This window comes from Ceratotherium simum, chromosome 12 (assembly GCF_057802395.1).
Source record: "Ceratotherium simum simum isolate JZ-2026a chromosome 12, ASM5780239v1, whole genome shotgun sequence".
In the NCBI taxonomy this organism is placed as follows: domain Eukaryota; kingdom Metazoa; phylum Chordata; class Mammalia; order Perissodactyla; family Rhinocerotidae; genus Ceratotherium; species Ceratotherium simum.
The window spans coordinates 11207493-11235071 of NC_141911.1; the positions used below are offsets into that span (position 1 = coordinate 11207493).

Genomic DNA, 27579 nt, shown 5'->3' on the forward strand with positions numbered 1-27579 from the left:
TCCCCTCATTCTCGCTTCTCTGTTGGTTCCTGTTTTTCTTTTGCAGACAAACAAAATAAAACGAGACTCAGGTGTAACAATCTTATAAACTGTTTTGTTTTAAGAGAACATTTGGGGCCAGCATGGGGGTGTAGCTGTTAAGTCCTCCTGACCCGCTTCATCAGCCCGGGGTTCCCCCGGTTCCCATCCTGGGCACTGACCTGCACACTGCTCATCAAGCCACGCTTAGGCAGCATCCCACACAGAGCAACCAGAACCATGTACAACTATGACATACAAGTATCTACCGGGGCTTTGGGGAAAAAGAAGGGAAAACAAGGAGGAAGATTGGCAACAGATGTTGGCTCAGGGCCAATCTTCCTCAAAACAAAAAAAGAGAAGAAGAAGACCAGAACATTTTAGGAAGGGCAAGGACAAAAGCAGGGACACGTGTTGGGTGATGATGAGATCTGAGGCAATTTATTTTGTCTTTGCTGTGAGACTTTTGCCAACTCGCTGTTCTTAGGTACTAGATGGTGAGGATTTCAAAGGTTAATGAAGTGACAGCAGACTGGGACTCCATATTTCCCCCCTAATTCCCTATCTTAGAATGAAAATGACAGTTTAAGGGGAGAATGGCACCAAGCAAGGAAAACTAATTTGAGTAAACTTCTGGCATAATCTAGGTGTCTGGGAGTAGTTCAGTCGGGTTGTATTTCATGGGGAGGCTGTGCGGTGGTGACCAATGCCCCAACGCCTTGGATTTCATAGATCTAGATGGAAGTCCGGCCTTTGCTACAGACTAACTGCGCTTTAGCAAGTCGCTTGAGCTTCCTCTCAGGACAGGATTAGTCACTTCCCCTTCTGTGCACTGTACGTACGTCTACCTAGGTGCCTCTCACGGGTGTCTGTTCCCCTCCGTCTGGGTCAAGGTCACAGCACCCCGGCGCGGCGCTCTCTGGGAGTCCGCGGCGCCCACCCCGTGACCCGCCCTTACCCCTGGCGGCTTCTCTGGAGTCAGTCACCGATTCGGTCCCACCCTTGCCATCTCTTCACGGCGAATGGGTGAAAATCGCTGCAATTTACGGCAGCCCCACCCTCGGGAGAGCCCTTGGAGGGATGACTACTCGAGTGGAGGGAGGCAGGTCAGCGACCTCTTCTCGTCATCCCATCGTCCCCGGCCTTTTACGAACAGTATTTGGAGGGGGTGGAGGTGCAGTGGTGGGCGTGAAGGCCAGAGAGAACTTTTTCCTGGTAGGAACACAAATCTTCGATTCTCGCTGTTTCCGGAAGCATTCTTATGGGACCTAGGCGGGGACCGACTTCCGGCTCTGACTTCCCCGTCCTCCAGGTTTCGAGCTCCGCCGCTTCCGCCCGGAGTTGCTCTAGGCTCCGGCTGCGAGCAGCTCCTTCCGTCAGGAGTCCCTAGCGGCTCGGACTTGGAAACTGGCCCTAAAGCGGCCTCCTCCGTCTCCCCTCGGCCTGTCCGCCGGAGGCCGGGTCCCCAGGAGACGGCGGCTGCGGCCGGGCCTGTGGCGGAGCGTTCTCTCTGGCCGAGCCCCGGGCCTAGAGGGAGCGGGAGCTGCGGCGGAAACGCCCCGGCCTGGCCCAGCCCCAGCGCGGGCTTCCCGCGGCCAGTGACCGTGGCCACAGGCCTCGCCGCGCCCACTCCGGCCTGGGGCGGGGCCCGGCCTCCCCGCCCCTCCGGCCGGCCCAGCGCCGGGTCCTTCTCCGCCTCAGCGCCGCGACGGTGTAACCGCCTCGCACGCACGCCACCCGGCAGTGCCCCGCCTCCGGCTGCTGGGGAACATGGAGTTTGCGGAGCTGATTAGGACCCCACGGGTGGACAATGTGGTGCTGCACCGGCCTTTCTATCCCGCCGTCGAGGGGACCTTGTGTCTGACTGGCCACCACCTGATCCTGTCCTCCCGGCAGGACAACACGGAGGAGCTGTGGCTCCTCCATTCAAACATCGACGCCATCGACAAGCGGTGAGTCCCGTCCCACCCTCTCTTCCGCGGGAGCCTGGGTTCCCGGGTGGACGAGCCCCCTGTGGCCTGGGTTGAGGATTTGAGTTAGAAAGCAGAAAACCATCCAAATGAGATATCCGGTTTCCATGAAGTCTGGATGGAATTCCCAGGGTTATCACATGTTTATTGTCCTCGCGATTCTCATTTTTGGTACATACACCATTTGTGTGGATTTTTAACGTTTTCTTTTTAAATTTCTTCTTGCACCATTACATTCCTTGAATATTAATCGTCTATCACAGTTCATGAAGTTGTGATTGAATGTGATTTAGGTAAAGTCTTTACTGGCCACTTTTGAGGAAAACTCAAAGAACTCAGATGTAGGGTCTAAATTCCACAGAACCTTTCCCCCCCTCAAAATTGTTCAGTTTATCATATTTCTCCTAATTCTTACTTTCTGGGTCATCAGTTTAGTAGTTCCCACTATGGGAGATTATAATATCTTTTATGTATTTATCTTTACTCAGTTCTGCTTTTGGAAAGAACAGAGTTGGCTCTTAAGCAAAGGTATTAATTAATTAACTTTTTTTCCATGCACCCTAGACTCTGTCTTTCTAAGGTAGTGTCTCAGAGTCAAAAAGTTATATTTCCATCTGCGGTCAAAATTCCCATTTCCCCAATAGCTCTGTGTACTTAGTCTAGCCAGGAGAAGATAAATAGATTATCCAATTTATACTAAAGTATAAATGAATGACAATAGCTTTTCTATTATCTCTCAGGAGAATTTGAATATAAAGAAGATTCCTAGAGAGGTTATGTGTTAACAGAAAAAAATTTCCAATGGTAGAATTTGAAACAGTAAGGGTGAAGTGGTGATAGATTTATTTTTCCGAGCAGAGGGCTCCTACTACAGTCTTCTTCAGGTCACCTTCTTCTTTGTAAAAGTTTTCAATGGTCTCTCCTTGCCTGCATAATAAAGTCTTAAACCCCTTAGTCTGTCATTCATGGCAAGCCATGTTTTGGCTCTAAGCTATGTTTCCTACCTTAGTTCTTGCCATTCATTTTCATGAACCCTTTTCACTAGCCAGTCCTCACTCTTTATTTTGCTCATGCATATGCTGCATTCTCTCATGTCTGTATTTTACCGACACGCTTCCTTCTGCCTGGAATGCCTTGCTCCTCCCAAGCTTGTTAAACATTTATTGAATGTCGTTATAGTCCAGACATTTTGTGAGGCATTAAGGACACCAAGATGAATGAAATATAGTTCTTGTCTTTCAGGAGTTGATGGGCTACCATCCAACTGTTACCCATCTATCAATATTCAGTTTAACCATTTCAGCTGCCAGCTCTTTCACACATTCTTCTGTTAATCCCACAACCAGAAGTAATTTCCCTCACCTTGAAATCCTGTAGCTCTTTAATTATACCTCTCTCATAGGTGTATATTAAAATTTGTATTTTGATAGTTGCATATATGTTAGCTCCTTGAAGCAAGGACTTGCATTTGGTTAATTTTTATTTCCTTCAAAACTCCTCTGACTTGGGTGGATAGGCACATCGGAAATAAACAAAGAATTGACCACTGAATGGTCATTGGTGGCATAGAATACAAATTAGAGTTTCTCCATGCCATCAACTCTCTTGCTTATTTAACTTTTTTTGTGGTTGCTCTTCACTCTTTCATTTCATCATATTTACCTAGCATTTACTACATGGTGGGCCTGGTAGGGCTTAAAGAAGTATATAAGACATGGACCTTTTTTTTTTGTGTGAGGAAGATCAGCCCTGAGCTAACATCTGTGCTAATCCTCCTCTTTTTGCTGAGGAAGACCAGCCCTGAGCTAACATCTATTGCCAATCCTCCTTTTTTTTCCCCAAAGCCCCAGTAGATAGTTGTATGTCATAGTTGCACACCCTTCTAGTTGCTGTATGTGGGACGCGGCCTCAGCATGGCGGGAGAAGCGGTGCGTTGGTGAGCGCCCGGGATCCGAACACGGGCCGCCAGTAGCGGAGCGTGCGCACTTAACCGCTAAGCCACGGGATGGCCCAGACATAGACCTTTTTAATCTGCTAGAGGGGAAATGACAAACTGTACACACGTTTATCTTTTTCCTGGGAAGCAGCATGATGTAATGGAAAGAGCATGAGCTAGGTGGTCAGATCAGAGTTTAATTGTTGCTTTCAAGAAATATTTACTTCCATGTGTCTTGTAGGTGCTGAGCACTGTCTTGGCTCTGCAGATGCAGTGGTGACTAAGACAGACTAGGAGCTTATGTATTAGTGGGGGAGATGAACATTCAAATTAATCAACAAATAAATATATAACAGTGTCAGGTAATAAGTGCCAGGAAGGAAAATAAAGGAAGATGAGAGGATAGAGAATGCCAGGAGGCAGTGTATTTACAAAGAATTTCAGAGAAGACAAGTGACATTTGAATGAATGACATCCAAATGAAGGGAGGAAGCTAGCAGTGTGAATACTGGAGGAAAGAGCATTCCAGCCAGAGGCAACTGGGAATACAAAGACCTGAGACAGGAACTTACCTGGCATGTACCAGGAAGAACCAAGACGCCAGTGGCTGGAGGCCAGTGAGCAAGGAGTAGAGGCTAGGAGGATGGCAGAAACTGGTTGGAGGGGTAAACAGGGGCCAGATGGTGTAGGACCTTACATGCTGTTGTGATGGTTTTCATGGGGAGCCCTTGGAGAGTTGAAAGCAAGGAAGTAGCAGCTGATAGACTTTTTAGAAGATGATTCTGGCCGCCGGCAGAAAATGGATTGTAGGGGGGCAAGAGTGGAAGCAGCAGGCCGGGCTAGGAGACTGTTGAGTAGCTCAGGTAATAGGTGGTGGGGACTTAGAGTGGAAGCAGTAGTAGTGTGGTCAGAAGCAGTCAGATTTGGGATGTATTTTGAAGGTTGAGCTGCTGTGCTTGCTGGTGAATTGTAAATGGGGTGTGAGAGGAAGAGCAGTATTGAGGATGACTCCTTCAGTTCTGCCTCGTATTAGATAAGTGCTCTTGGGCAAGCTGCTGAACCTCTCTGAATCTCAGTTTTATCACATAAGAGGAAGACAACCCCTCTCATATCTAGTAGTAACTTATATTTGAATAACGCTTTACCAGCTTATAGAATACACTACATACGTAATTTTATTTGATCCTTTCAGCAGACAAGGTTGTACACAAGTTTTGTAATTATAGTTTTTTTCTCTTTTGATGGACTCTAGAGGTATAAAGTTGAGTTGATCCTATTCAGTTGATGACTCATCATTTTCATGATTGATTCCTTACAAGGTTTTCTTGGTTTTTTATTTTCTTCTTCTTCAGCCCTAATTTTCACTCCCATTTTCCACCTCATCCTCAGTCCCTACAGGCAGCTATGTTAAATGTTGTTATTTGTCCTTGGATATATCCCTATGAAGCATATGTCACTGTTGTGTATGGGTGTGTGCACACAGGCGTGTGACTTTAATTTACCTGAGTAGGACTATGTTGTAGATCTTGTTCTATTTCTCAACATTTTAATTCAGTACTCTTTTTCAAGATCTCTTCATATTGCTGAATGTACATCTGTTGCACTGCTTCTCACTGCAGCATAGAATTCCTAAGTGTCTACGACATTTTACTTATCTGACCCTTTACATACCTCCAACTCCCTGCTGTCACAAACATCTCTGATAAACGTACTCATTTGGGTCCCATTATAATCTTGTACAGGTATTTCTCTGAGATTGTGCCTAGGATGGATTAAGCCAGAAAGCAGATATTTCTACCACCTTCTTACCAATATTTGGTATTATTGTCTTTCTAATTTTTGCCAGTCTGATGATTGTGAAATAGTATCTCTTTGTTTTAATTTGTATTTCTCTAATTATTGGTGAGTTTAAGTATCTCTTTATACACTTTTTAGCAATTCAGTTTTAAATTTTTTTCCTTTCTGTGAATTGCCTGTGAATTTCCTTGGCCCACTTTTTAAAATTGGGTTTGTTGGGCCGGCCCCGTGGCTTAGTGGTTAAGTGCACGCGCTCCGCTGCTGGCGGCCCGTGTTCGGATCCTGGGCACGCACTGACGCACTGCTTCTCCGGCCATGCTGAGGCCGCGTCCCACATACAGCAACTAGAAGGATGTGCAACTATGACATACAACTATCTACTGTGGCTTTAGGGGAAAAATAAATAAATAAAATTAAAAAAATAAAATAAAATTGGGTTTGTTGTCTTTCTCATGTTGATTTGCACAGTTCCTTGTATACTCTCTGGGTATTAATTCTTCACTTAGATATTGCAAATGTCTTCTAGTCTCTCACCCATTTGTTAACTTTTCTGGTGCCCTTTGTTGAGCAGAAGTCCTTAATTTTAATGCAAAATTCATCAAATTTTTACTTTATGGCTTGTGCTTTTTAAGTCTTACTTAAGAAGTCCTTCCTTATCCCAAGATAACTAGGATATTCTCCTACAGTTTCTTCCATGTTAGGTTTATAGTTTTACCCTTCATTTTTAGGTCTTTAATTTGTTTGGATTCTACCTTTGTTTCAAGTGTGATAAGAATCCAATTTTGTTTTTCTCCATGTAGCAAGCCAGTTTTCCTAATACTATCATCTAACAACCCATCCTTGACTGATTTTATTATATATCAAGTGGTTTTATATATATGTATATATAATATACACAGCTTTTGCTGTATCCCATAAGTTTTGTCATGTGTTTTCATTTGTCTCTAAGTATTTTCTAATTTCCTGTGTGATTTCTTCTTTGATCCATTAGTTGTTTAAAAGTGTGTTGTTTTTCACAATTTTGTGAATTTTCCACTTTTCCTTTTCTTACTTATTTCTAATTTCATCCCATTGTGGTCAGAGAAGATACTTTGTATGATACCTATCTTTTTTTTTTTTTTTGGTGAGGAAGATTGGCCTGGAGCTAACATCTGTTGCCAATCTTCCTCTTTTTGCTGAGTAAGATTAGCCCTGAGCTTAACATCTGTGCCCATCTTCCTCTATTTTGTATATGGGATGCTGCCACAGCATGGCTTGATGAGCTGTGCATAGGTCCGTGCCTAGGATCCAAACCTGCGAACCCTAGGCTGCCAAAGTGGAGCGTGTGAACGTAACTGCTATGCCACCGGGCCAGCCCCAATATCTATCTTTTTAAATCTGTTGAGACTTGATTTGTGGCCTAACATATGGTCTGTCCTGGAAAATGTCTCATGTGCACTTGAGAAGAATGTATATTCTGTTGTTGTTGGATAGCGTGTATATGTCTGTTAGATGTAGTTGGTTTATTGTGTTAAGTCCTCTATTTCCTTACTTACCTTCTGTCTGATTGTTCTATCTGTTATTGTGAGCAAGGTATTAAAGTCTCCAGCTATTATTGTAGAACTGTCTATTTCTCCCTTCAATTCTGTCAGTTTTTACTTTGTAGATTTTGATTGTCTGTCATTAGGTGTGTAAATGTTTATAATTGTTGTATCTTCTTGCTGTGTTGAACCTTTTATTAATAGATAATGTCTTTCTTTGTCTCTTGTAGCCATTTTTGATTTATAGTCTATTTTGTCTGATATTAGTATAGCCTCCCCTGCTGTCTTTTTGTTACTATTTGCCTGGAATGTATTTTTTATCCTTTGGCTTTCAACCTGTTTGTGTCTTTGGATCTCAAGTGAGTCTCTTGTAAGACAGCATATAGTTGGATAATGTGTTTTTATCCATCCTGCCAATCTCTGTCTTTTGATTGAAGAGTTTAATCCATTTACATTTAAAGCAATTATTGGTAAGGAAGGACTTACTTCTGTCACTGTGCTATTTGTTTTCCACATGCCTTAAAGCTTTTTTGTCCCTCATTTCCCGTTTAAATTCATTTCTCATTTTCCTTTGTGTATATTCTATAGCTATCTTCTTTGTGTTTGCCACAGGGATTACATTTAACATCCTAAGGTTATAACACTCTAATTTGAATTTATACCAGCTTGACTTCAATAAGATACAAAAACTCTGCTCCTTTAAAGCCCCATCCCCCCCTTCCATTGTTAATGTCACAAAATTACATCTTTATACATCGTGTGCCCCAAAACATAATCTAATAATTCTTGTAAATGCATGAGTCTCTTAAATTATGTAGAAAACAAAATTCAGTTAAAAACCAAAGTTACAGTAATATAGTAATATTAGCTTTTATACTAACAATTTTTTTTTTCTTTAAATGTATTAGTCTGTTAAATCATGTAGAAAACAAAGAGTGCAGTTACAGACCATTGTTACAATAATACTAGCTTTTATAATTGCCTATGTATTTACCTTTATTGAGTTACTTCTTCATACAGCTTTGAGTTGCTGTCTAGTGTTCTTTCATTTCTCCCTTGAGCATTTCTTGCAGAGTAGGTCTGGTGGTCACAAACTCCCTCAGCTTTTCTTTATGTAGGAATGCCTTAACTTCTCCCTCACTTTTGAAGGACAGTTTCGCCAGATATAGTTTTGCTGGATTCTTAATTGACAGTTTTTTTCTTTTAGCTCTTTGAATATATCAGCCCACTGTCTTCTGGCCTTCAAAGTTTCTGATGAGAAATCTGCTTATTATCTTATTGTGGATCCCTTGTATGTGACAATTCACTTCTCTCTTGCTGCTTTCAAGAGTCTCGCTTTGTCTTTTGAAAGTTTGATTATAATGTGTCTCGATGTGGGTCTCTTTGAGTTCATCTTACTTGGAGTTCATTGAGCTTCTTGGATGTTTATATTCATGTCTTTCATCAAATTTGGGAAATTTTCAGCCATTATTTCTTCAGATATTCCCTCTGCCCTTTTTGCTCTCTCTTCTTTTTCTGAGACTCCCACGATGTATGTGTTGGTCTGCTTGTTGGTATCCCACAGGTCTCTTAGGTTCCGTTCCTTTTTCTTCAGTTTTTTTTCTTTCTGTTCCTCAGACTCATTGTCCTATCTTCAAGTTTGCTGATTGTTTCTTCTGTCTGCTCAGATCTGCCTTTGAGTTCCTCTAGTGAACTTTTCATTTTAGTTCTTGTACATTTCAGCTCCAGAATTTCTTTTTTTTTTTTTTAGGTTTTTTATCTCTATTGATATTTTCATTTTGTTCACACATCATGTTCTTAACTTTCTTCACATCTTCTTTTGGTTCTTTGAGCATCTTGAAGATCATTGTTTTAAAGTCTTTATCTAGTATATCTGTCATCAGGTCTTTTTTAGGGACAGTTTCTGTTGATTTATTTTTTTCCTTTTGAATGGGCCATACTGTCCTGTTTATTTCTATGCCTTGTGATTTTTTTTGTTGAACACTGGACAGTTGAATCTAATAATGTGCTAACTCTGGAAATCAGATTCTCCCCCTTCCACAGGGTTTGCTGTCTCTTGTTATTTTTTTCATTATTATTTTTGGTTGTTTTGATTGTTGTAGGCTTACCCTGTGCCAAGGATCAGCTTGAGGTGTAAACTTAAGGTCTTCTTAGGTCTTTTCTGAGCCTTTCCCTCGGCATGCGCAGTCACTTCCTAATTTTCCCCATATATGCAGTTGTTTTTGAATGTCCTAGTGTTTAATGTTTGGCTCCTGAAAGAGGAAAAGTGAAAAATGACGTGGGGGGGAAGGGAGCTAGCCTTTTAAAATCCCTAGACGTTACTTGGCGAGGAGAGGCTTGCAGCAGTGAGGGGAGGTGCAACAATAATAGCTGTTCACCTTTGTCTGCACCTCTGTGATCAGAAGCAGCAATCCATGATCAGAGCACTGATCCCTGATATTTGGAGGACAGGGTCCTTTTTGCCCACCCTGGCTCCACAAGCTGTGTGCCAGCTGCTCCAGGAACATGTGCACAGCTGCCTGCCACATGGCTGTGGGGATGGGTAGCTGCTGTTTTGCTAGGAGCTGAATTTATCCAAAATTAACTGCAATTTATCATCCAGGTCTTCCCCTGGAAGTTGCAAGCCTTTACTAGACTCCAGAGTTCCAAAATAGTTACATCAAACAGATTTTGTCAGTGCAATTGCTGTGTAGGTGGAGGAACAAATTCCTCGTGCTTCCTACTCCACTGTCTTCCCAGAATCCTTTCCCCTATTGAGTCTTGAGAGTTTTTCTTTTTTTAAAAAAAGTACATTCTAGATATAAGTCCTTTATTGGACATAAGATTTGCAAGTATTTTCTCTCAGTCTGTGAGTTTTCTTTTCATTCTCTTTAACAGTGTCTTTCAAAAAGCAAACATTTTAAATTTTGAAGAAGTCCAATTTATCAGTTCTTTTATAGATTGGGGTTGTGGTATCTTATATGAGAAATCTTTGCCTTACCCAATGTCAGAAAGATTTTCTTTCATGTTTTTGTCTAGAAGTTTTAGGTTTTACATTTATGTATATGATCCATTTTGAGTTGGTTTTATATATGGTTCATGGTATAGATCCAAATTCTTTTTTTTTTTAATTTTTACATATAGATATCAGACCATTTCTTGAAAAGTCTGCCCTTTCTTCAATGAATTGTCTTTGCGCTTTTGTCCATGTATAAGTGGATCTATTTCTAGACTCTCTTTTCTGTTGCATTGATTTGTTTATCTTGATGCTATTACCACAGTCTTAGAGTAACTTCATATCAAGTCTTGAAATTATGTAGTGTTAGCTATTGAACTTTGTTTTTATTCAAAGTTTTGGCTATTTAAGGTCATTTGCATTTCCATATGAATTTTAGAATCAGCTTGTCAATTTCTTAAAGAAAAGGCCTCTGATTTTGATTGGAATTGTATTGAATCTATTGATAAATGAATTTGGTGAGAATTGGCATCTGATATCTTAATATTGAGTCTTCTGACCCACGAATAAAGTATAGCTCTCCATTTATTTTATTTAGGTCTTTAACTTCAGCAATGTGTTATAGTTTTCATTTATAGGTCTTTTACATCTTTTGTCAGATTTTCCCCTATGTGTTTCATATTTTTTGATGCTATTGCAAGCAATATTTTTAATTTCAATTTCCAATTGCCTATTTGTATTAATCATGTTTTTTACTGTCTCTATTTTATGATACATTGACATCTTAGGGCCTTGCAGACCTGGAGAGGGACTGCCCCTCTCAGGGTTAGCTAATTCCTAGAGATAGAAAATAACTTGCCTGCAAGCATACCTTTGATATGCAAACCAACCAATCCTGAGTGCATACCCTTTATCTGCCTCCTTTTATTAGGCTTCTGCAATCAGGGCCACTATCCCTCTGCCCTAAATCACCCCAGGGCCAGGTACTGGACAACTAGGGACCACTGTATAGCCCAAAGCCCAACAAAATTATTCAAACTGTCCAATCCTAAGCTTGCTTAGCTTGCCTACCCTGCCTTACCCATTGCCCTCCTTGAAACAGCACAATGAAGGCTCTGGCTCATGCTTTTGTCTTGTTCTTTCTGCCTCCTGACTGACCCTCATGCTTACCCACGTGGCCCTGCATGGCATGGTGTCCCCCCCTCCTCTTGGGAACTGTGAGTAACACCCCGTCTTTTCAATGACAGTCATCTCCTCATCTGTTGGCTTCACCATACCTGAATGAAAACAAAATCCTTGGTATTTTAAATATCATTGCAATAGTATGAGAAATACCATTGATTTTTGTATATTACCTTGCAGCATTACTAAACTCACTTATTAATTCTAATAGCTTTTTTATAGTTTTGGTTGGCTTCTCTAAATAGAAAATCATGTCATCTGTAACTAAAGACAGTTTTATTTCTTCTGTCTCAATCTGTATGCCATTTATTTGTTTTCTTGCCTTATTGCTCTGGTTGTAACTGTCAGTATAATGTTGAATAGAAGTGGTGAGAGTGAACATCCTTGTGTTATTCCTGGTCTTAGTGAGAAAGCATTCGGTCTTTCACTATTAAGTATGCTGTTAGTGGTAGGGTTTTTTTGTAAATGCTCTTATCAGTTGAGAAAGTTCCATTCTGTTCATAGTTTTCTAAGAGTTGGGTTTTTTTGTTTTGTTTTAAAGTCAGGAATAAATCTTGGATTTTGTCAAATGCTTTTTCTGTATCTATTGAGATGATCATGTAGTTTTTCTTTTTTAGTTTGTCAATATGGTAAATTACTTTGATTTTCAATTGTTAAATCAACCTTGGATTCCTGGGATAAACCCCAATTGCTCATGATATATTAGCCTTTTTATATATTGTTGGATTTAATCTGCTAATATTTTGTTTAGAAATTTTATATCTAAGTTCATAAGGGATACTGGCCTGTAGTTTTCTTTTCTTGTAATGTCTTTGTCTGTTTTTTTTTTGGTGAGGAAGATCAGCCTTGAGCTAACATCCATGCCAATCCTCCTCTTTTTGCTAAGGAAGACTGGCCCTGGGCTAACATTTGTGCCCATCTTCCTCCACTTTACGTGGGATGCTGCCACAGCATGGCCTGACAAGCGGTACGTCGGATGCGTGCCTGGGATGCGAACCCGGGCTGCCAGCAGCGGAGCGTGTGCGCTTAACCACTATGCCACGGGGCCAGCCCCTGTCTGGTTTTTGTATTGGGGTAAGGCTAGACTCATGGAATGAGTTGAGAAGTAATTGCCTCTTCTTCAATTTTCTGGAATAGTTTGTTTTGAATTGTTAGTATTTTTTCCTTAAATGTTTTATAGAATTCATCAGGGAAGCCAACCAGGCCTGGAGTTTTCTTTGTGGGGAAGATTTTAATGAAAATTTTAGTTTATTTAATAAATACAGAATTATTCAGGTTATTTCTTCTTGAATGATCTTTAATAGTTTGTGTCTTCCGAGGAATTTGTCCATATCATTTACCTTGTTGAATTTATTGTCATAAAATTGTTCCTAATCTCCTCTTTTTATCTTTAACGTCTGTAAAATCTGTAATTATTGTAACCTCTCTCATTCCTGATATTGGTACATTGCAAGTGACTTTCTTTTTCTTTTTCCTGATTAGTCTGGCTAGAGGTTTATCACTTTTATTGATCTTTTCAAGCAATCACTTTTGCTTTTATTGCTTTTCTCTGTAGTTTTATCTTTTCTATTTCATTGATTTGTGCTTTGATCTTTCTTCTTTAATTTCTTCTGCTTTGGATTTAACTTGCTCTTCTTTTTCTAGTGTAGTGGAATCTGAAGTCACTAATTTGAGACCTTCCTTCTTTTCTAGTGCAGGTGGTCTCCTCAGACTATTAGCCCCACTCAGTTTCCCTCTCCCTGCACTGTGTAGCCCAGAAAATCTCAAGACAGCAAACTGGGGCAGTTGTAGGACTCACCTTGTTTCCCATCTCCCAAGATCTCTCTTCTTTGTTGCCTTGTGTCCAGTGTGTTGAAACATTCCTGCCTTATGTTTTGTCCCAGTTATTTTGGTTGTTTCAGGTGGAAGAGTCTCTGGACCTGTTATTCTCTACCTTTGCCAGAAGTGGAAATGCCAAGAGTATGATTTTTCAAAATAGATTTTGTAAGAGATATTCCACTGTGTTGGTCAGCTGTAGATGTCTGGTAGAATTTTCTTTACTGGGATTTGACCCATGTTGATATGGTTTGCTTTCCAGATTAACAGTGCAGAGATGTGAGGCATGGGGGTACTTAACAGTTGAGGTGGAACTCAGGAAAAGTACTGTAGGAGTTGTCTTTCTAAACGGGGCAAAGTATAAGTAAAATGATCAGCTTTTGATAAATCTAAGAATTCCTAGTTTAGGGAATACTCAGAAGTATTAATGGAAAAGCACTGGAGGCAATCAGTGGCAAAGAAAAAGAAAAACTAGAGCTATCATCAAGTACAGACTATAACAATAAATGGAGGATAAAAATCCTAGCTCAGGTAAAATTAAATTTATATCAAACTTACTGATACAAAATTTATGATAAGATATGGCATTTACTCTGAAATTTTCCTTGATTTAGAATAGATATTGCAAGTTAATAATTTTTAAAGACTGAAAAAGAGATACTTATCTTTAAAATAACTGCTGCAAACTTGGACGTAAGTAGATCTGAAATGAACTGTTTTCCTGTGCTTCAGAAATCCCTCCACAAACACTGAACACATTCATTACAGATCTTTTTTCACTATTCTTTGAAGTAAAGCCCCAAATAATCTCCATTAAGTGAATTGGCCTAGTATGAATTACTTTATGTATTTGAAAAATTTTAAATACATAGATTTTAAATAATTTATGGCTTACATTTCAATGATGCAGGCTTGACTCTTCCTTAATTAGACTAATTGGGGAGAAGAAAGTTGAAGATAGATGGTGTTTACAACTACATTCTCTTTTCAATGAAATAATCATAGAGTTAGGAATATATATGTTCCTAAACATAATTTGTAATTTTTTACAGATTTGTGGGACCACTGGGTACCATCATCATAAAATGTAAAGATTTTCGAATTATTCAGTTGGATATTCCTGGAATGGAGGAATGTTTGAATATAGCCAGTTCCATTGAGGTGAGTATTTTAGAAGCAAAATCTGATGAAAATAAATAGTAATAAAAAACAACCTTATATTCTGACTCAGTGCAGCTCTTATGTTTCTTCATTAGATATTTAATCATGTTCTGTGACTCAAATATTGAAGACTGATAGGAAAAGCCTCACCCTGATTCATTGTCATAGGAATGTAATAGGATTTTATTGACTTATAGCAGTTTTTTTTTTTTTTTTTAAAGAATAGCTTTATTAAATACTGAAATGTCTTTTTTTTTTTTTTTTGTAAGGAACATCAGCCCTGAGCTAACATCCATACTAATCCTCCTCTTTTTGCTGAGGAAGACCGGCTCTGAGCTAACATCTATTGCCAATCCTCCTCCTTTTTTTTCCCCCAAAGCCCCAGTAGATAGTTCTGTGTCATAGTTGCACATCCTTCTAGTTGCTGTATGTGGGACACGGCCTCAGCATGGCCGGAGAAGCGGTGCATCGGTGCACGCCCGGGATCTGAACCCGGGCCACCAGTAGCGGAGCACACGCACTTAACCGCTAAGCCATGGGTCTGGCCCACTTATAGCGGTTTTTAGTGTTACTTATTCTTCTAGGTTCATCCATGTTGTAGCAGGTGACAGGATTTCCTTCCCTTTTAAGGCTGAATAATATTCCATTCTGTGTAGATACATGGTGTGGCTTTTTTTAAAAGTTACTTCTTTTATAGAGCAAGTAACAATGATTGTAGCCTTTCGTTTGTTTTTAGTAAATCTGGATTTCCATATGTCATGTTTGCCTAAGACAGGGTGCGTTTGTTTTATATTTGTATAAACAATATTGAATATCTGTTCAGATTACAAATAATAGAAATTTTACTTGGGTAATTTAATATTTAAACTGAAGAGCTCAGACTATTTGCTTCCCCACTCTAACCAACTATTTTGGTATACACTCAGATTTTAAATTGCCTTGTTTTAAATCATTGCCACTAAATTATAGCAATTAACTTTATGTTTACAGTATTTTCTACATAATTATAGAGAGACACTGGTTTTTTTCCCTCTGTCTTTGGGTAACTAATCTGGGCTCGTGTCCAAAGTAAATGCTATTGGCTTAACTATTAAGAGGGCAGAAAGGTTTAAAAAATCTGTAAGTAGAATTTTATTTGGTTTTTAAACAAGGATGGAGAAATAGAGGAACTGTTGTGGTACTGAGAAAATAGCATGTAACATTTTTCTTTCTGCCTTTGCTGAATTTTTCTTAAGGAAGTGAGATTAGCTCAACTGTTTGTCTTACATATCTCTCATTTGCAAGGAACATAGTAATGTTGATTTGACGAATTTGCTAACATGAGTGAGAAATGCACTGTGGTTTATAGGCTGTTAAATTGAAATATGTCCTGCTGTTTGGGCAGGGTAATACTACTGACCCACTTCAGTTGAGCATGTTTGTTTTTTTTTCCAATTATGGGCTTTGATTTTCACTGACCTGTCTATGTTTTTCTTCTTATTTCTTTTATAACTTGTAAGATAGCTGGTTGGTGGGTGTTAGTGAAGTTGCCTGTGCTGAATGAAGCACAGTGGTGAAGAAATGGGACAGAGCATATTACCCCACTTTCTGATTGCATTTACTTTGCTTAGTGTTAGGATCTGACGCTAATTAGTTGTTCAATTAGCTATATATATGTTACCTAAAGCTCTTTAGAAACTGACTGATTATATAGAAGCCCTGACTGCTGAAAAGAAGTCATAATTTATGAGCCATTCTCATAATTTGACCTCAGAAAGTGAATGCTATATTGATCATTTTTATAGCATAGTAAATACTTGTAGTGAACTTGGCCTCTAGCCTTTTCCTGGCATCCCGTTTCCCTCCCTCCCTCTATATATCTTGAATGATTTGGGGGTAATAAGTGAATTTCTTATATAGCAGAGTTGAGCTGTTTTTTATAATCAAGAGTCCATATATCCAAATATATTCTGCTGCCACAAATAGAATTCCATTGGAAGAATAACTGGCAATTGCTCAGTTTTCTAAATTGTAGCAGGAAGTCTGATGAAGCTTTTTTCTTTGTAGATTCAACTGCCTTTTGGAGTGAAAATGTTTTCAGTTCTTTCAGAATTATTGTGTTTAAAGGAAAAGTCCTATCTCTAGTGACATAAAATCTAATCACAACACATCAAAGTGTGAGTGTTTATTGCCTGCCAGAGTGGTTGCTGACTTGCATTTAAAATAATGGTTGTACCAGCCACTATGGAAAACAGTATGGAGGGTCCTTAAGAAATTAAAAATAGAACTACCATATCATCTGGCAATCCCACTTCTGGGTATATATTCAAAAGAAACAAAATCATTATCTCAAAGAGGTATCTGTACTCCCGTGTTCATTGCAGCATTATTCATGCTGTCGATGAATAAATGGATAAAGAAAATAATGGAATATTATTCGGCCTTAAAAAAGAAAGCAATCCTGCCATTTGCAATAACATGGATGAACCTGGAAGGCGTTATGTTAAGTGAAATAAGCCAAACAGAGAAAGACAGATACTGCAGGGAGTCACTTATGTGTGGAATCTAAAAAAACCCATCAAATTCGTAGAAACAGAGACTAGAAAAATGGTTGCCAGGGGCTTGGGTGTGGGGGAAATAGGGAGAGGCTGGTAAAAGTTACAAACTCTCAGTTATAAGATGAATAAGGTCTAAGGATCTAATGTATAATATGATGACTATAGTTGATAACACTGTATTATATACTTGAAATTTGCTAAAAGAGTAGAACTTAAAAATTCTCGGCCACAGGGGGCCAGCCCTGTGGCTTAGTGGTTAAGTGCTTGCGCTCCGCTACTGGTGGCCCAGGTTCTGATCCTGGGCGTGCACTGTCGCACTGCTTGTCTGGCCATGCTGAGGCCGCGTCCCACATACAGCAACTAGAAGGATGTGCAACTATGACATACAACTATCTACTGGGGCTTTGGGGAGAAACAGGGAAAAAAAAAAGAGGAGGATTGGCAATAGATGTTAGCTTAGGGCCGGTCTTCCTCAGCAAAATGTGGAGGATTAGCATGGATGTTAGCTCAGGGCTGATCTTCCTCACAAAAAAAAGAAAAAAAATTCTTGGCCCCAACAACAAAGGTAAATATGTGAGGTGATGGATGTGTTAATTAACTCAGTGAGGGGAATCCTTTCACAGTGTGTACATATATCAAATCACCACTTTAAATATCTTAAACAGTTTTGTCAGTTCAGTAAAAGTGAAAAAAAACTAAAGCTGAGAAAAATTTTAAAAATATTGCAAAGAATATCTTAAAAATAAATTAAATAAAATAATGGTTGTATTGATTGATGACAGCTCTGGCCTAGATTAGATGTGGTCTTTCTGCTGCTGTTTGGTGTGACTGGCAGCCAAAGACAATATGGAAGTGGATAATGGATTATACAGCTGTGCTTCTCCATATTTTGTGTTTTATGAGCTTTGGGGGAAGGCTTCATGATTTATGGACAGATAGCAGAATAACTTCAGATGGAGATGTTTTTGTTAAACTACACATCTATCTGTTTTTTAATAAGTCATGGGCCCATACTTTTGTGAGCCTGGTTCTTCTGTGACTTAGGAGGTAACTATTCTGAGACTTTTGGGGTACTAGCATGATGTTGAGTGTCTCCGTAATTACTGCAGTTTGAATTATGCTAATTGATTTTGGTGCCCGTTTTTTCAGCCATAGAAATGCTGTCTATAACTCCCTGTCAGAAGGACGAAAGTGTCGTCTGTCTGTTCCTCTCATCTGGTCAGGGTTTCCTGGCATTGTTACCCAGAATTCAAGGCTCCAGATGAATATAGGCTCATTTTGGGACCACACTTATTGCCCTGGCTTGAGAATGGGTCACTGCATCGCAAAGATATGATGGTACCTGACCAAATGGCATATCACTCTAGGCAGGGAGGAAATGACCATTGATGGAGCATGTGTAGAGCATATAATATATGGAGCATATAAAAGCTAAAATTATTTCAGAGTTTATTATGTGCCGGGTACTATTCTAGGCCTGTTACATACATTATCTTTCTTAATGCTCCCAACAGCCCATGAATTAGGCACTGTTATTTTCCCCATTTTACAGCTGAGGAAATTGAGGCATGCAGTGGTTGCATTACTTAACTCAAGCACAGTGCTCGAGTATTGCCCTGGGATCTGGACTTTGAGTCCAGCAGTGTGACTCCAGTCTGACTCTTTGGCCATTAAGCTATATCACCCTTTTCACAGTTACTAACAGACCCTGATTTTAAATAATTTATTTATGTTTATATAGTTGATACCTGGATTTTGAGCTAAGGCTTTAGTGACTAACCAAAATGTATTTGTTCCCAGATTTCCAGAAATATTTGGACCTTTGTATTAGGTTTTATTAAGTGGTGTCAAGGAGTTATTTCACTTTTCTTCTAGAATAGGGGTGCATATTTTTTGTCCTTTGTTCATTCAGCAAATGCTAATTGAGTATATGTTATGTGCCAGGTATCTTGTTAGATGCTGGAAGCGTGGAAATTAGCTTCAATAAGCTATAATTGTATCTAGTGATATACGTTAGAGAAATATATTGGGTGCCCATCATTATTAGGCCATATTTGTTTCATACCAATTTGGCAGTTAGAAAGTGTTTCAAACTACGGTATGTTCCTTTTTTCCTTTCTTTATTTCCTTGTTACCCCCTAGGCATTGTCCACCCTGGACTCCATCACTCTGATGTACCCTTTCTTTTACCGGCCCATGTTTGAAGTGATAGAAGACGGCTGGCATTCTTTCCTTCCGGAGCAAGAGTTTGAATTCTACTCTTCAGCTGTGAGTAACTTTTGAGAGAACTCTGGCTCATGAGAAATAACCCAACACCTTACTTTACTTGTGAAAGTGATCACTTCCTTTTGATAAGTAATAAGGTTCGGTTGACTTATCCATGCCTAAAATAAGTAATCTATTAGCTATTAGTGCTGCAGCCTCTGCCATTCAGAGATTTGCATAATTTGTTCTCAGTGCTGCAGCTCAAGTGATTTTTCTTCTAGGGATTTACTGTATTCCAAATGTTACTTCTTTAAATTTTGCAAATGACATTGATAAAACGTTAAGATCTTCATAAAGATAGTCCTGACATGTTTTGAGTTAATTGTTGGGTGTTTTAAAAGTGTCTCCATAGAAACAACTTTATATGTAGTAATTAGGTTCTGAGCCATCCCAAAAAATGTCTGTTGAACCCACCGTGTACCTAAGCCAGCACTAGAGAAACGTGGATCACATTTGTGTCTGTGGGATGATTTTTGTGTTTTTATAATTTGGGTTACTAAGACCAGGTTACTAGAACCAGTGTTTTTTCTCATTCACCATTTTACTTCTTTCTTCTTCCATCATACCTCTGTAAATGGATCCTGAGGGGATCAAGCAGTAGGGACCAGGGTACCATGTAATTTAAAGAACAAAGGTGTCTACAGCAGCAAAGTGAGAAAGGAAAGGGAATTTTACATTGTTATGTTTAGAACATTTTTATGTAGTTCGTGGATAACTACCTATATTTACACTTATATTCAGTGTCTTTATTGCATTAAAAACTATGTGGTAAACATTCTCAAATGTGTGATGCTTTTCTCTTGTATCAGTTAACTGTCACCTCACAGCTGCCTCAGAGGAATCCTGAGTTATTTCCTAGATGGAAAATGGCAGTCAGAATGTGATCAGGAAGGGAGATGTCTGGACAGTTTACTTGGTTACCTAAAAATGTCTGTGCAAATGACCTGCCCATGATTTACTTGGAGTTAGGTGCCATAAGTGAAGCAGTCTAAGTACATTCTACAAGTCAACATTCAGGTCAATCTCCTATTCTGTGGAGAAATTCCCTGTGCTAAATACATCCACGATGTGGTTGTCCAGCCTCTACTTGAAATCTCTAGTGCAGGAGAATTCACAAATCATACAATAATGTCCCATTTGGGGACAACTCTAATACTCCGAGCTGAACTCTGTCTCCCTGTACTTAGACCCAAAGTTTCTGATGTTACCTTGTGTTATTCAGCTTGTTTTATTCGTCTACTGTGAACTCTTCTTCAAATTAAGAAATTTTATATCCCCATTGCCAGCCCTGGTGGGTTAGTGGTTAAGATTCGGTGCCATGGTCTGGGTTTGTTTCCTTGTCAGGGAACCACACCACCCATCTGTCAGTTGTCATACTGTGGCAGCTGCGTGTTGCTGTGATGCTGAAAGCTATGCCACCAGTATTCAAATACCAGCAGGGTCACCCATGGTGGACAGGTTTCAGTGGAGCTTCCAGACTAAGACAGACTAGGAAGAGGGACCTGGCCATGCACATTCAAAAAATTGGCCACGAAAACCCCATGAATAGCAGCAGAGCATTGTCTGAGATAGCGCCGAAAGGTCAGAGGATGGTGCAGAAAGACCGGGCAGGGTTCCACTCTGCTGTAAGCAGGGTTGCTAGGAGTCAGAATTGACTGGACGGCACTAAACAAATGTCCCCATTAAGTTTTCCTTTCTGTAAATATCAGTATTTACTTCAACCTTTTCTAATAACACTGATCTCAGGGCCCCACACTGTCCTGGTTGCTCTTCTCAGCAGGATCTTCAGTTTGTCATTGATTCTCTTAAAATATGGTACTCATAACATTTAGTGTAGACTGGAACTATTACTGATACTTGAAGGCTGCCTAAAGTTGCATTAGCTTTTTTGAGAATTAAATTGCTAATGAAATAAACTAAAATTCCTACATCTTTTCACATGTGTTGTTAAGAGATCCTCCCTACATTTCTGTTATTTTATTTATTTATTTTTACTTAGATTCAACACTTTTTTCCTAGTAGGCATTTCCTTTTTGGTTTAGCTAATTAAGCAATTTGTATATTCAAAGTTCTGTCATTTTCCTGCAAATTTCATAATAGAATATAAGCTGCTGGATTATAAACTTTACGAGGGGCAGGAACCACGTCATTCTTGTTCCCTACTGTATCCCTAGCACATGATAGGCAAGCAGTAAATATTTGTTGAGTGAATGAATGTAGGCATGTGTTTATGTAGGATAGGACAAAAGGGCAATAAGACCTTCTATATATCATTAGAAATCCTCTGCCAGGTAGACCTCTATCACTTAATCAGTATTCTTTGAATAGAGTTTTTTGACCATCTGAAAAACTCTTTAATTATTAATATTAGCCAGTCTTCACTTCTCTATTATGTCCAAAAGAGACATGTGTTATTGAGAGTACGGAGTACTAAAACTAACTGTCAGGATATCTTGTGTTGCATCCCAGATATGTTATTGGCTGCTTGACTCTCTGGGACTTTTCCATGTCTACAAAATGAAAGTATTGAACAAAATGATCTCTTGAGTTCCTCTCAGTTTTAGCATGCTTTTATTCTAAGATATCGTGAAAGATTATTTCAGATACTTTGAAATACACATATATGTCTGTACTCTTCCAATCTACCACTTTATAAATTATATACAAAACAGATGACCTTATCATCTGTTAAGGTTCTGTTCTGCTTCTGGTGATGGTTGAGTAGCTCCTATCCGACAAGCCGTCCTGCAGTTATCAATGACAAACTGTGAATAAAATACAAAAAACTACTACTTGCAAGTGTTGGTAAGTGAACAGAAAGCAGCATATTTTGGAGGGGGTGAAAACTTAGAGAAAGTGTGTGGCAGAGTGAGTTTCCTGTTTGGAGGGCTTTGTCCTGAGGGCAGCACAGTTGTGGGATTGATGGTGTGGAACAGCTAACATTCCAGTAGAAAGCCCACTTTCTCTCTGGTGGGGGAAGGGCCCAGAGCAACCAGAGAGCCAGAGAAGGGGCACCTTGATTCTGTGTACAACCCCAAATCTCTGGCTGACTCTTGAACCACGCTTGCATGGGGCAGACTGAGAGCAGTTGGAACCAAGATCGGAGCTGCTATGCACCTCAGGTGTTACAGAGTTTGCAGTTTAAGTCTAACCAAGTTAATTGCCTGCAAAAACAAAAATATTAATGCTCTTCAAAGGAGTATAATAGAACGCAGAATTTCCACAACATAACATTCACAATGTCCAAGATACAATCCAAAATTGAGCCAGGATATTGTGACCCATTCTCTAGAGAAAAGATAATTGACAAACACCAACCCTGAGATGACTCAGATGTTCAGATTATCACACAAGCACTTTAAAGCAGCTTTTAAAACTGCCCAATTTTCCAGAAAGGAAAAGACAGGAAATCTCAACAGAGAAATAGAAAATATTAAAAAGAATCAAATGGAACTCTTAGAAGTTTTTGAAAATTATATCTGAAATAAAAAATTCACTGGGTGGGCTAAATAGCAGAGAGGAGATGACAGAGGAAAGAATCAGCGAACCTGAAATTAGAGTAATAGAAATTATTCAGTAGAAAGAAGGGGGAGGGGAGAAATTGCAGAAAAATAAACAAAGCCTCAGGGACCTGTGGAACAGTATCAGAATGTCTAGCGTATGTGTAATTGGAGATCTAGCAGGAGAGAACAGAGAGAATAAGGTAGAAAAAATATTTAAAGAAATCATGTTCAAAAACTTTCCAAATTTGATGAATGGTGTAAATTTAGAAAGCTCAGCAAGCCCCAAACAGGATCAATATGAAGAAAACCATGCCTAGGCACGTCATAGTCAGACTGTCGAAGAGCAATATAAAGAGAAAATGTTGAAAGCTGCCAGATAAAAACAACACATTACATATATGGAGACAACAATTCAAATGACCTTGAACTATTCATCAGAAATTATGGCGCCCAGAAGAGAAATCTTTTAAAGTGCTGAAAGGAACAAAACCTGCCAATCCTGAATACTATATCTGGGGAAAATATCTTTGAAGAATGAATGTGAGACAACATTTTCAGATAAAAGGAAACTAAGAATTTGTCGCCAAGAGACCTCACTGTGAGAAATGTTAAAGGAAGTTCTTCAGACTGAAAGGAAATAATACCAGAGGGAAACTTGACTGCTCAGAATGATTGAAGAACATTGGAAATGGTAAATATAACAGGCTATTTTTTTCCTTTTTAATGTCTTTAAAATATGTATGTTTATTTAAAACAAAAACTATAGCATTGCCTTTATGGTGTTTATAGTGTATGTAGACATATTACATATGGAAATTACAGCATTAAAGGTGACTAAGTGGGGTGGCTGAATGAATAAATAGACCTGTACAGTTTTAAAGTTTTTACATTTTATATAATGTGGGCTAATATTTAAGTTAAAGATATATATTATAATCCCTAAAGTGGGGTTTCTCAACTTTGGCACTATTAACATTTGGGCCAGATAATTCTTAGTTGTGAAAAGCTGTCCTGTGCATTGTAGGATGTTTGGCAACATCCCTGGCACCACTAGATGCCAGTAGCATTCTTCTCTCCCTCCCCCAATTGTCTCTAAGCATTGACAAATGTTCGCTTGGAGCAAAATCACCCCTGGTTGAGAACCATTGTCCAAATCACCCCTGGTTGAGAACCATTGTCCTAGAGCAATCACTCTTTTAAAAATGTGAAGAGGTATAATTAAACAGTTAATACATACATTAAAATGCAATTCTAAAAAGTATTTAATCTAAAAGAAGGTGGGAAACAAAAAATACCAATAAAAACTGAAAGAATAAAAAATAAATGCTGGACTAAACTACAGCCATATCCATAATTATTTTAATATTGATGAGCTAAACACTCCAGTTGAAAAGTGGAGATGGTCAGAATTAGTTACAGGGAAAAAAATCAAGACCTGAATATAAGTTGTGTACAGGAGATGCATTTTGAATGTAAAGACACAGATAGGTTGAAAATAAATGGGTAGAAAAAAATATGCCATGAAAACAATAAGCATAAAAAAGCAGAAGTAGCTGTATTAATTCCAGATTAAAAAAGGACTTCAAGACACAAAATACCATCAAATAAAGAGGGTTATTTCATCATCATAAAATTTTTCAGGAAGATATAACTATATATATATATGCCTAATAGCAAAAATTGATGGAAATGAAGGAAGAAATAAGCAATTCTATGATCATGGTAGGAGATTGTTAAAATTGTCCTCTCAGCAATTAATAGAACAACTGGACTAAAACAACAACAACAACAACAACAAAACAAGGAGAGACATAGAGAATCTGAACAGCACTATCTGATATTTATAGAATGCTACTCTCAACTTCTGCAGAATAAACAGTATTCAAGAGCACATGGTATATTTCTCAAGAGAGGCCATATGCTGGGCTATTAAATAAATCTCAATAAATTTAAAAGGATTGAGGGCCGGCCCGTGGCTTAGCAGTTAAGTGCACGCGCTCCGCTACTGGCTGCCCGGGTTCGGATCCCGGGTGCGTACCGATGCGCCGCTTCTCCAGCCATGCTGAGGCCGCGTCCCACATACAGCAACTAGAAGGATGTGCAGCTATGACATACAACTATCTACTGGGGCTTTGGGGGAAAAAAAAAGGAGGAGGATTGGCAATAGATGTTAGCTCAGAGCCGGTCTTCCTCAGCAAAAAGAGGAGGATTAGCATGGATGTTAGCTCAGGGCTGATCTTCCTCACAAAAAAAAAAAAAAAAAAGGATTGAAACCATACAGAGTATAATTTCTGACCACAAAGGAATTAAATTAGAAATCAATAACACTAAGGTATTTAGGAATACCTCGGGTATTTCTAAATTAAACAAAATACTTGTAAATAATCCATGAGTCAAAAATGAAATCATAAAAGAAATTAGAAAATATTTTGAACTGAATGATAATGAAAATGCAGCATATCAAAATTTGTGGAATATAGTTAAAGCAGTGTTTAGAGGGAAACTTATAGCTTCAAAATGCATAAATTAAAAAAGAAAGGTCTAAAATCGCTAATTTAAGCTCCAATTTAAGAAGCTAGAAAAAGAGCAAAGTAACTGGAAAGAATGAAATAATGAAAATAAGAGCAGAAATCAATAAAATAAGTAGAACTAACAAACAGGTTTAGCAAGGTTGCTTGATCTAAGTATACAAAAACTAATTGTATTGGCAACAAGCAATCTGAAAATGAATAAAATACTTAGGAATAAATTTAACAAAAGAAGTGCAGGATGTGTACACTGAAAAACATAGAACATTGCTGAGAGAAGTTAAAGAATATCTAAATAAATGGAGAGATATACCATGTTAATGGATTGGAGGACAATACAGTCACGTACCACATAATGACATTTCAGTCAGTGACGGGCCACTTATATGACAGTGGTCCTATAAGATTAGTACCAAATAGCCTAGGTATGTAGTAGGCTATACCATCTAGGTTTGTGTAAGTACACTCTATGATGTTTGCACAATGGCAAAATTGCCTAACAATACATTTCTCAGAAGGTATCCCCGTCGTTAAGCGACACATGACTGTATGGTTAAGATCAGTAGTGAGCTGACTTCTGTAAAGGACCAGACAGTAAATAGTTTAGGCTTCGTGGATCATGCAGCTTCTGTTACAACTATCCGACTCTGCTGTTGTAGCATGAAAATGGTAATAGAGGGTCGGCCCGGTGGCACAAGCTGTTAGGTGCACATGCTCTGCTGCTGCGGCCCGGGGTTCACTGGTTCGGATCCTGGGTGCGTACTGACACACTGCTTGGCAAGCCATGCTGTGGCAGCGTCCCATATAAAGTGGAGGAAGATGGGCACGGATGTTAGCCCAGGGCCAGTCTTCCTCAGCAAAAAAAGAAGAGGATTGGCAGATGTTAGCACAGGGCTGATCTCCTCACAAAAAAAAAAAAAAAAAAAAGGCAATGGATAATACATCGATGAATGGGTGATATTCCAGTAAAACTTTATTTACAAAAATAAGCAGTGGGCTGGGTTTGGCTTGTGGACTATAGTTTGCTGACTTCTCATTAAGATAACAGTTCTTTCCAAATTGATTTATAACTTTGGTGTAATTGCCATCAAAATTCCAATAGATGTTTTTGTAGAAATTGACAAGATTATCCTAAAATTTGTGTGGAAATACAAAGTTACTAGAATAGCCAAAATGACTTTGAAAAGAAAAGGTTAAAGATTTATATTACTTGATTTCAAAACATATTATAAAGTTACAGTAATCAAGAGAGTATGGTATTGGCGCAAGGATAGACATATAGATCAATGGAACAGGATAGAGGATCCAGAAATAAACCCTACCATTTACGGTCAGTTAATTTTTACCAGAGATGCCTAGGCAATTCAATAGGGAAAGGATAGCTTTTTTGACTAATGGCATTGGAACAATTGGATACCATATATTAAAAAAAGATGAACCTTAGATTTTTTACTTCATACTATCCACAAAAATTAACTCAAAATCTATGATAGACCAAAACCTGAGAGCTAAAACTATAAAACTTCTTGAAGAAAACACAAGAGAAAATCTTTATGACCTTGGATTAGGCAAAGATTTCTTAGATATGACACCAAAAGTGACTGAAAGCAGATTAATACTTTCCTAGTGTTGGGTGTGGAGGGAGAGATATGGATTGCAAAAATACACAAGGGATTTTTGTGGGAGATGATTGAAATGTTTGTTGTCTTGATTGTGGCAGTGGTTTCATGGGTGTATACAACTGTCAAGACTCATGAAATCGTGCACCCTAAATGGATCTAGTTTATTTTTCATATAAATGATAAAATCTCATTAAAGTTGATTAAAAAGAAGAGAAAAGAATAACAATGTAAAGGTTAAGTAGCTGGTTAGAAACAACTAAAGAGAGAATTAGTTATATGGAATATAGATCAAAGTAATTACTCAGGATACAGAACAGAGAAATAAAGAAGATGGAAAAAATGATAGAAAAGTTAGACATGCGTGGATGATGACAAAGAAGATCCAATACTTATTAAATGGGAGTTCAAGAAGATAATAGAGAAAATGGAAGAAAGACAATATTCAAATAGGTAATGGCTGAGAATTCTCCAGAATCAATAAAAGCCGAATCCTTAGATTAAGGTGTCCCAGCAGACACCATGCAGAATAATCAAAAAGAAATCTTCACTTAGATGTGTTACAGTCCATCCATTGAATGGTAAGGCAAAGAGAATATTACAAAATTAGCCAGAGAGAAAAGACAAATTACATACATGGTATAACAAAATTAGAAGAGAAAAAGCAATTTGATAAAATTAAACATCTATTGATGATAAAAGCACTTAGTGGAATTTGAAGGGAACTTATTTAATCTGATAAAGGGTAGCTACCAAAACCAAAACATACAAAAAGCAAATCTTTTATCATTCC

General features: G+C 38.7%; 1 protein-coding gene across 1 annotated transcript in view; it reads left to right on the top strand.

Moving 5' to 3' along the window:
* The first annotated feature begins 1233 nt into the window (after positions 1-1233).
* The window catches only part of MTMR9 (myotubularin related protein 9), a 57777-nt gene continuing 31431 nt past the window's right edge, over positions 1234-27579 (top strand). The window contains exons 1-3 of the mRNA XM_004433516.3: positions 1234-1970; positions 14226-14334; positions 19014-19139. Of these exons, the coding sequence (XP_004433573.1) occupies positions 1789-1970; positions 14226-14334; positions 19014-19139 (417 nt within the window). The 5' untranslated portion in view covers positions 1234-1788. The remainder of the gene's footprint in view (positions 1971-14225; positions 14335-19013; positions 19140-27579) is intronic.